General features: G+C 43.4%; 1 protein-coding gene across 2 annotated transcripts in view; it reads right to left on the bottom strand.

Annotated features, from left to right (window-relative positions):
- Window positions 1–14470, bottom strand: part of LOC311138897 (sodium-coupled neutral amino acid transporter 3-like) — a 73492-nt gene that overhangs the window by 23013 nt on the left and 36009 nt on the right. For both annotated transcript variants that reach the window (XM_084173690.1, XM_084173689.1), the window contains exons 2-8: window positions 13894–14030; window positions 12998–13018; window positions 12698–12779; window positions 12320–12435; window positions 8423–8496; window positions 7782–7874; window positions 6311–6392 (exon numbers count right to left, since the gene is read on the bottom strand). In XM_084173690.1, coding sequence (XP_084029816.1) covers window positions 6311–6392; window positions 7782–7874; window positions 8423–8496; window positions 12320–12435; window positions 12698–12779; window positions 12998–13018; window positions 13894–13970 — 545 coding nt within the window. In that variant the 5' untranslated portion in view covers window positions 13971–14030. The remainder of the gene's footprint in view (window positions 1–6310; window positions 6393–7781; window positions 7875–8422; window positions 8497–12319; window positions 12436–12697; window positions 12780–12997; window positions 13019–13893; window positions 14031–14470) is intronic.

Below are 14470 nucleotides of genomic sequence, written 5' to 3'. Positions count from 1 at the left end.
GTATCCCTCTACTATGCTCTACCTTCATATGTAGCCCTCTACTATCTTCTTCCTTCATATGTATCCCTCTACTATCCTCTTCCTTCATATTTAGCCCTCTATTATCCTCTTCCTTCATATGTAGCCCTCTACTATCCTCTTCCTTCATATGTATCCCTCTACTATCCTCTTCCTTAATATTTAGCCCTCTACTATCCTCTTCCTTCATATGTAGCCCTCTACTATCTTCTTCCTTCATATGTATCCCTCTACTATCCTCTTCCTTCATATTTAGCCCTCTACTATCCTCTTCCTTCATATGTAGCCCTCTACTATCCTCTTCCTTCATATGTATCCCTCTACTATCCTCTTCCTTCATATTTAGCCCTCTATTATCCTCTTCCTTCATATGTAGCCCTCTATTATCCTCTTCCTTCATATGTATCCCTCTACTATCCTCTTCCTTAATATTTAGCCCTCTACTATCCTCTTCCTTCATATGTAGCCCTCTACTATCCTCTTCCTTCATATGTATCCCTCTACTATCCTCTTCCTTCATATGTATCCCTCTACTATCCTCTTCCTTCATATTTAGCCCTCTATTATCCTCTTCCTTCATATGTAGCCCTCTATTATCCTCTTCCTTCATATGTAGCCCTCTACTATCCTCTTCCTTCATATTTAGCCCTCTACTATCCTCTTCCTTCATATGTAGCCCTCTACTATCTTCTTCCTTCATATGTATCCCTCTATTATCCTCTTCCTTCATATTTAGTCCTCTATTATCCTCTTCCTTCATATGTAGCCCTCTATTTTCCTCTTTCTTCATATGTAGCCCTCTATTTTCCTCTTCCTTCATATGTAGCCCTCTACTATCCTCTTCCTTCATATGTAGCCCTCTACTATCCTCTTCCTTCATATGTAGCCCTCTATTTTCCTCTTCCTTCATATGTAGCCCTCTACTATCCTCTTCCTTCATATGTATCCCTCTACTATGCTCTACCTTCATATGTAGCCCTCTACTATCTTCTTCCTTCATATGTATCCCTCTACTATCCTCTTCCTTCATATTTAGCCCTCTATTATCCTCTTCCTTCATATGTAGCCCTCTACTATCCTCTTCCTTCATATGTATCCCTCTACTATCCTCTTCCTTAATATTTAGCCCTCTACTATCCTCTTCCTTCATATGTAGCCCTCTACTATCTTCTTCCTTCATATGTATCCCTCTACTATCCTCTTCCTTCATATTTAGCCCTCTACTATCCTCTTCCTTCATATGTAGCCCTCTACTATCCTCTTCCTTCATATGTATCCCTCTACTATCCTCTTCCTTCATATTTAGCCCTCTATTATCCTCTTCCTTCATATGTAGCCCTCTATTATCCTCTTCCTTCATATGTATCCCTCTACTATCCTCTTCCTACATATGTATCCCTCTACTATCCTCTTCCTTCATATGTATCCCTCTACTATCCTCTTCCTTCATATGCATCCCTCTACTATCCTCTTCCTTCATATGTAGCCCTCTATTATCCTCTTCCTTCATAAGTAGCCTCTACTATCCTCTTCCTTCAAATGTAGCCCTCTACTATCCTCTTCCTTCAAATGTAGCCCGATACTATCCTATTCCTTCATATGTAGCCCTCTATTATCCTCTTCCTTCATATGTATCCCTCTACTATCCTCTACCTTCATATGTAGCCCTCTACTATCTTCTTCCTTCATATTTATCCCTCTACTATCCTCTTCCTTCATATGTATCCCTCTACTATCCTCTACCTTCATATGTAGCCCTCTATTATCCTATTCCTTCATATGTAGCCCTCTATTTTCCTCTTCCTTCATATGTAGCCCTCTATTTTCCTCTTCCTTCATATGTAGCCTCTACTATCCTCTTCCTTCAAATGTAGCCCTCTACTATCCTCTTCCTTCAAATGTAGCCCAATACTATCCTCTTCCTTCATATTTAGCCCTCTACTATACTCTTCCTTCATATGTAGCCCTCTATTATCCTCTTCCTTCATATGTATCCCTCTACTATGCTCTACCTTCATATGTAGCCCTCTACTATCTTCTTCCTTCATATGTATCCCTCTACTATCCTCTTCCTTCATATTTAGCCCTCTACTATCCTCTTCCTTCATATGTAGCCCTCTATTATCCTCTTCCTTCATATGTAGCCCTCTACTATCCTCTTCCTTCATATTTAGCCCTCTACTATCCTCTTCCTTCATATGTAGCCCTCTATTTTCCTCTTTCTTCATATGTAGCCCTCTATTTTCCTCTTCCTTCATATGTAGCCCTCTACTATCCTCTTCCTTCATATGTAGCCCTCTACTATCCTCTTCCTTCATATGTAGCCCTCTATTTTCCTCTTCCTTCATATGTAGCCCTCTACTATCCTCTTCCTTCATATGTATCCCTCTACTATGCTCTACCTTCATATGTAGCCCTCTACTATCTTCTTCCTTCATATGTATCCCTCTACTATCCTCTTCCTTCATATTTAGCCCTCTATTATCCTCTTCCTTCATATGTAGCCCTCTACTATCCTCTTCCTTCATATGTATCCCTCTACTATCCTCTTCCTTCATATTTAGCCCTCTACTATCCTCTTCCTTCATATGTAGCCCTCTACTATCCTCTTCCTTCATATGTATCCCTCTACTATCCTCTTCCTTCATATTTAGCCCTCTATTATCCTCTTCCTTCATATGTAGCCCTCTATTATCCTCTTCCTTCATATGTATCCCTCTACTATCCTCTTCCTTAATATGTAGCCCTCTACTATCCTCTTCCTTCATATGTATCCCTCTACTATCCTCTTCCTTCATATTTAGCCCTCTACTATCCTCTTCCTTCATATGTAGCCCTCTACTATCCTCTTCCTTCATATGTATCCCTCTACTATCCTCTTCCTTCATATTTAGCCCTCTATTATCCTCTTCCTTCATATGTAGCCCTCTATTATCCTCTTCCTTCATATGTATCCCTCTACTATCCTCTTCCTTAATATTTAGCCCTCTACTATCCTCTTCCTTCATATGTAGCCCTCTACTATCCTCTTCCTTCATATGTATCCCTCTACTATCCTCTTCCTTCATATGTATCCCTCTACTATCCTCTTCCTTCATATTTAGCCCTCTATTATCCTCTTCCTTCATATGTAGCCCTCTATTATCCTCTTCCTTCATATGTAGCCCTCTACTATCCTCTTCCTTCATATTTAGCCCTCTACTATCCTCTTCCTTCATATGTAGCCCTCTACTATCTTCTTCCTTCATATGTATCCCTCTATTATCCTCTTCCTTCATATTTAGTCCTCTATTATCCTCTTCCTTCATATGTAGCCCTCTATTTTCCTCTTTCTTCATATGTAGCCCTCTATTTTCCTCTTCCTTCATATGTAGCCCTCTACTATCCTCTTCCTTCATATGTAGCCCTCTACTATCCTCTTCCTTCATATGTAGCCCTCTATTTTCCTCTTCCTTCATATGTAGCCCTCTACTATCCTCTTCCTTCATATGTATCCCTCTACTATGCTCTACCTTCATATGTAGCCCTCTACTATCTTCTTCCTTCATATGTATCCCTCTACTATCCTCTTCCTTCATATTTAGCCCTCTATTATCCTCTTCCTTCATATGTAGCCCTCTACTATCCTCTTCCTTCATATGTATCCCTCTACTATCCTCTTCCTTAATATTTAGCCCTCTACTATCCTCTTCCTTCATATGTAGCCCTCTACTATCTTCTTCCTTCATATGTATCCCTCTACTATCCTCTTCCTTCATATTTAGCCCTCTACTATCCTCTTCCTTCATATGTAGCCCTCTACTATCCTCTTCCTTCATATGTATCCCTCTACTATCCTCTTCCTTCATATTTAGCCCTCTATTATCCTCTTCCTTCATATGTAGCCCTCTATTATCCTCTTCCTTCATATGTATCCCTCTACTATCCTCTTCCTTAATATTTAGCCCTCTACTATCCTCTTCCTTCATATGTAGCCCTCTACTATCCTCTTCCTTCATATGTATCCCTCTACTATCCTCTTCCTTCATATGTATCCCTCTACTATCCTCTTCCTTCATATTTAGCCCTCTATTATCCTCTTCCTTCATATGTAGCCCTCTATTATCCTCTTCCTTCATATGTAGCCCTCTACTATCCTCTTCCTTCATATTTAGCCCTCTACTATCCTCTTCCTTCATATGTAGCCCTCTACTATCTTCTTCCTTCATATGTATCCCTCTATTATCCTCTTCCTTCATATTTAGCCCTCTACTATCCTCTTCCTTCATATGTATCCCTCTACTATCCTCTTCCTTCATATGTAGCCCTCTATTTTCCTCTTCCTTCATATGTAGCCCTCTATGTTCCTCTTCCTTCATATGTAGCCATCTACTATCCTCTTCCTTCATATGTAGCCCTCTATTATCCTCTTCCTTCATATTTATCCCTCTACTATCCTCTTCCTTCATATTTAGTCCTCTATTATCCTCTTCCTTCATATGTAGCCCTCTATTTTCCTCTTCCTTCATACAGTTAAAGTCGGAAGTTTACATACATTTAGGTTGGAGTCATTAAAACTCGTTTTTCAACCACTCCACAAATTTCTTGTTAACAAACTATAGTTTTGGCAAGTGGTTAGGACATGCTACCAAATACTAATTGAGTGTATGTAAACTTCTGACCCACTGGGAATGTGATGAAAGAAATAAAAGCTAAATAAATCATTATTTCTACTATATTCTGACAATTCATATTCTTAAAATAAAGTGGTGATCCTAACTGACGTAAGAGAGGGAATATTTACTAGGATTAAATGTCAGGAATTGTGAAACTGAGTTTAAAAAACATTTGGCTAAGGTGTATGTAAACTTCCAACTTCAACTGTATGTAGCCCTATTATCTGTGTTGTACATGCTTCTGATGCCGACCTCCCTGTTCCCTGCTGGCTGAATGTGTCCCACCCACTCACTGAGTGTGTGTGTGTGTGTGTGTGTGTGTGTGTGTGTGTGTGTGTGTGTGTGTGTGTGTGTGTGTGTGTGTGTGTGAGACAGGCCCTTATCCAGTCAGACACACTGTCTGAATCACTGTAAGCCCATCTCTATTTAAACAAACCCCTGCCAACAACCCCCCCCCCCCCCCCCCACCTCTTCTCCTGAAGCCACAAATCTAAACGCACCTGAAACCAGAGAATAAAGAAGTGTGTGTGTGTGTGTGTGTGTGTGTGTGTGTGTGTGTGTGTGTGTGTGTGTGTGTGTGTGTGTGTGTGTGTGTGTGTGTGTGTGTGTGTGTGTGTGCTGTGTAGATGTCTGGACATAAAGAGTCCTGCCTATGTGTTTGTGCCTGAGTTGACCTGTCCTTTAGTGTGGCTGGCACCCCAGTCCAGACAGCTGTCTGCTGTCACCTGAGAATGTGCGTGTGTGCTTGATCCTGTCCCCAACACACACACACCCGCGTCACAATCTGACCCTGTCACACCCCTCCTCATCAACAACAAAGGGTGATGACAGGCCTTCAGAGAACTCTAAGATCCCTATGGAGAAATACCTGCACTCTCCCAGAAATGAAACACACACACATAACAACAGTAAAACATTGCAACACTTAGCTACAGGACACACAGAAACCCACAGAAACCCACTGAGACACGTGGTCAGAGCATCCGACTAGCTGGATGACACACAGGGCTCTAAGCCAGAGCACAGAGAACAGATGGAGAAGCCGTCTCATCTCACCTCCCTTCGTCAGGATGCCAACACCATTGAGATTAATATGCGTCATTTTCACTGCTCTTCTGGCTGCGCTGCTGTACATTTCTTTCGTGTATTCAACTCCCCCGTGTCAACTAGATCCAGTGTGCTTTGATGCAGGGCTGAGCCCTATGGCCAGGCTAATAGAGAAGGGAGCTGTGATGTTTCCTAAAGCAGCCTGGCTGGGTAGAGCAGGACAGGGCTCAGCTCTCAGCACTCCCTGTCCTGTCCAGGGTTTGTTTTTAGATCCGGCCAGGGGAGAAGCAGCGCAGAAAAGCATTTCAGACAGCCAGGGACCGCAGGGCCGCCCAACACACCACCCCCTGTATCACCACCACAACACTTCTGTTTGGAGGCGTTGTCACCACAACCTGTGGGCGGGGGAAGAGGTGTGTGCTAACCTTTCCTAACAATCCCCTCTATTCTGTCTAGCCAATAGCAGGCTCCTACCCCTGTCCCACCTCTCCCCTGGTATACTAGGCTATGCCAGGCGAGCATTTGCCTACTGTGGGCCCGGAATGTAGAGACATGTTAGATCTAGTGGATAGACCAATAAGAGTACTCACTCAGACGTGGGGTCCGCCCTACTGAAAGCCTGGATGACCAATGGGAACTCAGACTTGACGATGTACAGGTAGCTGGACATGGCTGTGAGGAGTAGAGACCGACAGAAACTATGAGTGACACAGTCAGTGACATTTAATCAAGACATGTAGCTAACACTTTCACATATGGGTGACTCACTCAGTCAACACATAGCACATTCACCTGGGGAAAGAAAGACGTACAGATGTCTAGAAAATAACACAGACTGAAGAAAGACGTACAGACATCTAGAAAATAACACAGACTGAAGAAAGCCGTACAGACGTCTAGAAAATAACAGACTGAAGAAAGCCGTACAGACGTCTAGAAAAGAACACAGACTGAAGAAAGCCGTCTAGACGTCTAGAAAATAACAGACTGAAGAAAGCCGTCTAGACGTCTAGAAAATAACAGACTGAAGAAAGCCGTACAGACGTCTAGAAAAGAACACAGACTGAAGAAAGACGTACAGACGTCTAGAAAAGAACACAGACTGAAGATAGACGTACAGACGTCTAGAAAAGAACACAGACTGAAGAAAGACGTACAGACGTCTAGAAGAGAACAGACTGAAGAAAGACGTATAGACGTCTAGAAAAGAACACAGACTGCACAGTGTGGAAAGAGATTTCCTAAAGGCATTAATTATTAAAACGATTTACAATAACATAAAGCTACTCAAAGCAAATTAAAGTTTCCCCGCATTTCATAACATATCCTCATCTTCATAATGCGTCCTCATTTCATCACATCCGTGTTATTAAGCAGTATTTCCCTCATGTGCCCTCACATCCGATTGAATAAGTGACCATGCATTGTCCATCTAGAATAATTAATGTCTACATTCTGAATATGCTCAAACTCTTTCTATTCTTTTCTTACTCGCCATGTGTAATTCTTTGCCTCGACCTGAAACAACATGATTCATGATTCTCAGACAGTACTTTGTGTAATGTGTTCTCTCTGTGGTACTAAGACATACTTCACTGCTACTGTTGCAGTAAGAAACACAATGGTAACATGGCTACTGGCTGGTGCTGCCTGTGTGTCAGTCAAAGTTAGGGATCAGACCACGTAGGAAGGCAGGCAGCCAGCACACTGTCAAAGCCAACACACCACCACGTCCATGGCAGCAGCTGTTTGCCAACTGGACAGCTGGCCTTAGCTCCTAAAACTCTGCCATATCATATACACACACACAGACACACACAGAGAGAAAGAGAGGGCTAGGGCTAGGGCTGTATTAGTAGTACTATGTGAATATGGGGGGGGGGGGGGGGGGGGGTTAATGTGAAGGGCTGATCTCCAAGTGAACAGGAAGACCAAACAGTTTGCCTGCCTGCCTGTCTGCTGCTGAGCTTTGTGATTCATCATAACACTATAACCACTACAAATACACACATATGTGTGTTGTTGAGGTAAACTAGACCAGTGACCACAGTGTCCTCTCACCTCCAATGTTCTGTAGAGTGATGGCAATACCGGCGGCCATCTTGCCGGGGGTGCCAAAGGCCCTGTAGCCTAGCTGTTCATAGGCTCGGATTCCTGGAAGAGGAAGAGGGTTGCGCAACATCATCATTACACAGCTTTACAGGGGGACACCCAGGTAGTAAGTCAAACAACACTTAGTTATATAGTCAGTGTAGAATCTACAGGTTAATCTACAGTGGTTAATATGCCAGGCCTCTATTTCCATACTAGGCCCCTATACCAGAATATGAACACACAACAATATATAAGGATTTGTACACATCCTTAATGCTGGGCCATTGGGAATTAATTACATTGTAATAGCACATTACTTCTCCAAGCTAATCTATACAAGCTACAATCAAGACATGCAAATGCTAAAAACGGTAATTATGCAAGCCAACACTTTTTCTCCATCTGGCCCTATCCCTGTGACTGGACGCTGCAGCAGCCCAAAATATGCTGTACCATCATCTCCTCTCAATGGTTCAGCAATAGTGTGACACACCCCTACGTCTTGGAGTGTTGCCACTGGATCAAACTATGATGTGCATGTATTACTATACATAGCTACACGTGCACCATTCAGGCATGAGGTCCATTGAAGATGAGGGTCAGCTTACCCACAATGCCAGAGGATTTGAGCAGCAGGTGAATGGAGTAGGAGGAGAGAGCCGCCACAGCAGTCAGAAGAAACCTGGGAGGAGAGAAAGAAAGAGTACATGATAAAACACATCATTGCCTAATTTCAATGCAGTGAAAGGTCTTTAGTTGAGCATAGCAACTAACAAGCTCAGAACAGACTGTGGAAGTGAACTCCTCAACTCGTATCTGACAATATGTAATAATAGCACGAACACACACATTTCTACGACAAGCCCTGCACTTAGTGGCTTGACTAGGAGCCAATATAACAAAATAAATTACAGTTTGAGATTACAACTGCCTGGGTATAATTCCAAAAATAAACATTTAAAGGTTTCACTGAAATACAATAATTGTATCATGATGGGATTACTAGGATGAACAGTGGAAAGGTACAGCTAGAACAAAGCCAACTCTGGCTGGCTAACCACCAACTGTAATGTCCAACTATAGCCATGTGATCTCAGGGATCAAGTACAGACAGTTAATAAAGGCAAGCGCTTTCTCAGCAGACTCTCAATGTCATGAAAAGGCTAATGCTGTATGATGTTGTCAACAGTCTGAGAAAGTCAAGTTGGGGGTAAGAACGTAGGAGCGAGGTGTGGGGGGGGTTTAATAAACCACGTAAGTCTCCTTCCAGCCATCCTGGTCTGTTGTAATACTCTGAGAAACAGCGTTTCTCACAACCCCTCTCCCCCTTACGCCCCTGTGCCAAAGGCAGCGTGGAGCAGAGCTGCAGTCCGCCTACAGAACACTGACCCCTTCGGCATTCCTAGATGGGTCAGAGGGCGCTCCCGATGCCATCACCTTTCCCAGACCTCAGAGTCCGGCCTCTACGGCCAGATGGAGGCTCCTTGACTACTGGCCACAGCAGAGGTGAGGATCCTAGCATCTGGCCACAGTCAGTGTGGGCACAGAGGTTGAGCCCTGACATTCCACTGACCACTCAAAAGAGCAGAGCCTTGGGTATGTAGACCTATGTGGCCAGGAGTCACAACAGCTGGTGAATGAGACCACGGCATTGAGTATGAGTTGCTCAATGTTTGGTTTGGTTCCTTTCTCCATGAAATCGCAGTTCTCAGGTCTCGTGTCTAAATGTCATGTTATAGGACCTGTATTCCCACTCTGTTCTTACTGCTATGGGAAATGCTGAGTAAGAAACATGGAAACACAGAGATGCTGAGTAAGAAATCATGGAAACACAGAGATGCTGAGTAAGAAATCATGGAAACACAGAGATGCTGAGTAAGAAATCATGGAAACACAGAGATGCTGAGTAAGGAATCATGGAAACGCTGAGTGATGCTGATTAAGAAATCATGGAAACGCTGAGTGATGCTGGACTTGCACCTCCATCCCCCTTCCACAAAACACATGTAAATAACTGGACTATAAATTGTGCCTTCCTGTATTATACTTATGCTACAATGTTTATTCCATTCTACTGAACCATTTGCTTTATGTTCTTATCTTTTATCTCTTATTGTTGTTGCATTGTCCAGAAGGAACCTGCAAGGAAGCATTTCGTTGGATGGTGTATACCAGGGTTCTTCAATTCCGGTCCTAGAGGGCCGAAACACCTCTGTTTTTCATCCTCTCCTTCTAATCAGGGGCTAACTCAGACCTGGGACACCAGGTGAGTGCAATTAACTACCAGGTAGAAATAAAAAACAGAAGTGTTTCGGCCCTCCAGGACCGGAATTGAAGAACCCTGGTGTATACCATTTGTATCCTGTACATACGACTAAAACTTGAAACTTGAAACTTGAGTAAGGCATCATGGAAACGCTGAGTGATGCTGAGTAAGGCATCATGGGAGATCATAACATATCACTCACGCACAAGGAATGGGAGCAGTTTCAGGGCTTCCCCCCACGTCCCCTGGGAACTGCTAAGGTGTATGGCATTCCCAGAGGACGTGGGGGGAGCCCTGAAACCGCTCCCATATGCTGAGGGAGGCAGAAAACATCTAAATTATGTGGGTCTTCTTGTTCCCTTGAGAAATTGGGGTTTTCTATCTTGAGTTACAGTAGGTTACCATTGAGACACAAAGAAGGTTCTGTGTCCGTCACACCCACAATGCCACAAATCAGTTTTTTCATGGGAAAAGATAGGACTTGGAACAATGACTTGGAATTTGATCACATTTTGTTTGCTACAGGAATCTAGACTTGGCTTACTTTTACCAGAAGACATGTCTTTGAGTCCAAAGTCAGTAATAATATACTTAGAATACACAGACAAACAAATCCATGTGAATTGATTCCTACATCTAACAAATACATCTATCTGAAGCTGTTGAACCCATCCTCCCCTGTACAATAACCTGAAGTCACAAAGCCAGAGAAATGCCTCTGTTTAATGGGATTTCTTTCATAAAAGCTACATTAGAGACTTAAACAATAGGTTTGTCTTTGCCGCAATCTTACTAAAACAATTCCTAGTAGGTTAATAAAACAGAAAGCCTTTATGAAGACAGGTCGAAGGGTTCCTTCATTCACCATAATATCTCAAAGGTGACCTTGTTTGACATTAGTCTTTGACATCTGTCTTTGTGGAAAAGCATATGTTCAGAATGAGCACCATGTTATTGGGACAAAATTCGCAACAAAGATGACAACGATCACCATGGCGATGGTGATGATGATGATGTGTTCCATCCTGTAGCCTAACTGCAGGTGACTGTGAGCTCTAAAGAAGGGTTCTGCTGTTGACTCCATCTTTAGAGGAGAAACTCTTTAGAATCCATAGAATGGGTTGTGTTCCCATGCAGAGTTGTGAATGAAGACTGTCCCTGTTCCTGTCCCTGCCCTAAGTCCTGCTCTCTGCAGCTATACAAACCAACACGGAGTCACATGGATGGGGGGGGGGACTCTATGTTTCCATGAGATGGACAGAGGGACCGAGGGAGGAGGGAGGGGAGTGGAAATGTCCAGCGCTACAGAGGGGGCCAGTGGCATGGGGACTGGGAGGCGGGGCTATTCTGGGCTGTGGCCTTTCTGGGGCCTATTTGTGTCCACAGGGGCGGGAACAAGGGTTGGAGCAATGGGGGAGGATGGGAGGGAGGGGATAGTGTGGATCGTGTCACCACAGACCCCCACCCAGCCTACAGCCCCACCCTGGCCCCTTCTCACCCCATCCTGGCCCAGCACCCCTCTTGAGGCAGGCAGGCTGGGGCTCTGGGCAGATAGCATTTCTGGTCGTCCCAGCTCCCTTCTGCAAGCGAAGGTTGTGGCTATTTTCAACCCCCACTCCGGCCCTTTCCACTATGTGGACTCCATGTGCAGCCTAAAGGCTATCACTGGGACTGGGGAGCATGTTCTCCCCTGGCTCTCTGCTTAGGCAAAGGGATATCACACCACAACAAGCTGGCAGAGGCAGTGCAACTAGCAACAGACCAATAGCTAATGAGTGACTCCTACCGTGTCTGTGCTCAGTGTGTCACTGACTTGAAAGTCAGTGCTATGCAAGTGTATCGTTTTGCGGTTTCAGGGTTTTATGACATGAAGAAAGAAACACTAAGCCACCTGGGGAAAGGAGAGACTAGGAGACAGTTAAGAAGCAAGAGGCAGGACTAGACATTACATTTGTATTACATTTACATTACATTTTGGTCATTTAACAGCAGTGGAGGCTGGGGGGAGGAGCTATAGGAGGATGGGCTCATTGTAATGGCTGGAATGAAATGAATGGAACGGAGCCAAACATGGTTTCCATATGTTTGATGTGTTTGATACCGTTCAATTTATTCCATTCCAGCCATTAAAATGAGCCCTTCCTCCTATAGCTCCTCCCACCAGCCTCCACTGTTTAACAGACACTCTTATTCAGAGCGACTCACAGTACAGTGATGTATCGCTGACGGTTTGACTTACAGGAAGAGGAGGATGCCAGTGTTGGCCATGGCATAAGCCAGTCCCAGAATTCCACTGCCCATGATAGCATTCCCCAGGTTGAACACAGACATGCCGAAAGACGTCTTTCCCTCAAACTGATCAAAACAAATACAACAATTTCAGATTCAGTTCATTCAATAATGAGGTAAAGCAGAAAATGGCTGCTCTTCTTACATTTAGAAACTCATGCTCTTGTCTAGTGCAATGTGACAAGCGGAATGTGTCATCAGATTCCAATCATTCCAAATGACACCCTATTCCCTATTAGTGCACTTATTTTGACCAGACCCCTATGGTCAACAGTAATGATGTTTGAGTTGTGGTACATGCAGAGGTAATAAAGTCAGCTACACTCACATCTGTGAAGCGCATTGGTTTCCTCCCATCTCCGTTGGGCAGAAACTCCTCATTCTCCAGGATGTCATCAGGATCATCAAACCTGGATGAAACAGAGAACGTTGTTACAATCGAAAGTCTCCAAAAACCTGCAGCTTAAAATGGGGATACAAGCTACACAGACAGGACAGAGTATATTGTTAAAACAGTGTTAAAAATGCTTCACTTAAAGGATTGTTTGTGAATACTGATTTGACATAGTCAGTAGGCCTACCAGATAGAGCTTGTCTATGTGACTGTGTATAGAAAGTAGAAACCTACCTGACATTTTGAGTACCATTTCTGTGTGGCAAACAGAGCATCCACGGGGTGACGGTAGGACAAAAACAAGGCAAACATGCACTTAGAAACACAAACACCACTCAGGAAATCAGCTATATTGTCTGTTCAGACGTCATTCACGCCCTATAAACACTTTATACTCATTACAAATGTCATACACTTAGCACAAGGAGGACAGGACAAGCAAACACAATTTGCAATGGAGGAAATTGAAACAGAGTTTTATGAGGTCATTTTATAGTGCACTACTTTTGACCAGGGCCTATAGGGAAAGTGGCACACTATGTAGGGAATAGGGTGCCATTTGGGATACAGACAGTGTCTCTGAATTTTTTGGTTAATTATGTGGATGAATATACTGTCTTTTAGAAACACACTGCATTGACAGCAACACATGGCACATTCACATACTGTAACACTGTATGCAGTGGGCAAAATTAATGTCACCACCCTTATGTGATAGCAATATCAAAGCATTCCTTCAAAAACAATTGGAATGGAATATACAATGTAATGTTTCTGTGGTATGCAGTAGAGGCACCAAGGAAAATATATATATGTTTTACTGTCACATACACCTGATAGGTGCAGTGAAAGGTGTTGTTTTACAGGGTCAGCTACAGAAGTACTTTGGGTAACTGGACCAATGCTCTGACCTCTAGGCTTCCTGCCACCCCAATCAGGTGAAATATGGAACTAAAGTCATTGTTTTGAGACAAGTGTATGGACATTCTCCGCTGCTCATCAGAGAGATATGGAAGGCAAATCTTTTTTTAAATAGTTGTGGTGGTTGTTGAACAATACAATACTGTAACAACAATAATAGAGGTCGGTGTTGAGAAAAGAAAGGACAGGAGAAGGAAACGGTCACATACGTGTCATCTCCTAGGTTGTGACCTTTCCCATTGGGTGAGCATCCCAAGATGCTCATCTCTGATTGGTCCAGCTCCATGCTCTAAGCAGCAGTTATGATACACTGGGTGTGGTTCTCACAGTCTGCTCCCTCAGGTATCTAAAGCAGAGAGAGAGAAGGCATTTCCTTGACACAGATCCCACGATTACTCCCCTATCTGTCTTGTTGTGTATCTACAGGATACAGTGCATGTGGGGACACTTGTATATGTGTAAATACTACATTTCGGTAAAAACATCCAATAATAAACTTGAACGGCTAGTCTCTCTGTCTGCTAATGACTGTGTGGTGACTCATGTATTTACACAGTAAACCTTTCTCTTCAACATCCAAGATCTGACTGTTTCACACACTTGCTTATGGTATAGATTTTTCTGAATCATCTCAAGCCATGACACTATGCATTTTGGGGAACTACATTTTGGGGAACTACAATACCAAGTAATGCAAACAGGTCCAAAGCATGGGGTCAAAATTCAAGGTGTGTTTGAGCCGGTGGCACATCATCATTACACTGTTTGCTCATGGTGTCCACTCAG

Source organism: Coregonus lavaretus (assembly GCF_964263955.1).
Source record: "Coregonus lavaretus genome assembly, chromosome: 12".
Lineage (NCBI taxonomy): Eukaryota > Metazoa > Chordata > Actinopteri > Salmoniformes > Salmonidae > Coregonus > Coregonus lavaretus.
The sequence above is the reverse complement of the archived record's forward strand: the minus strand, read 5'-3'. Positions and strand labels throughout refer to the sequence as shown.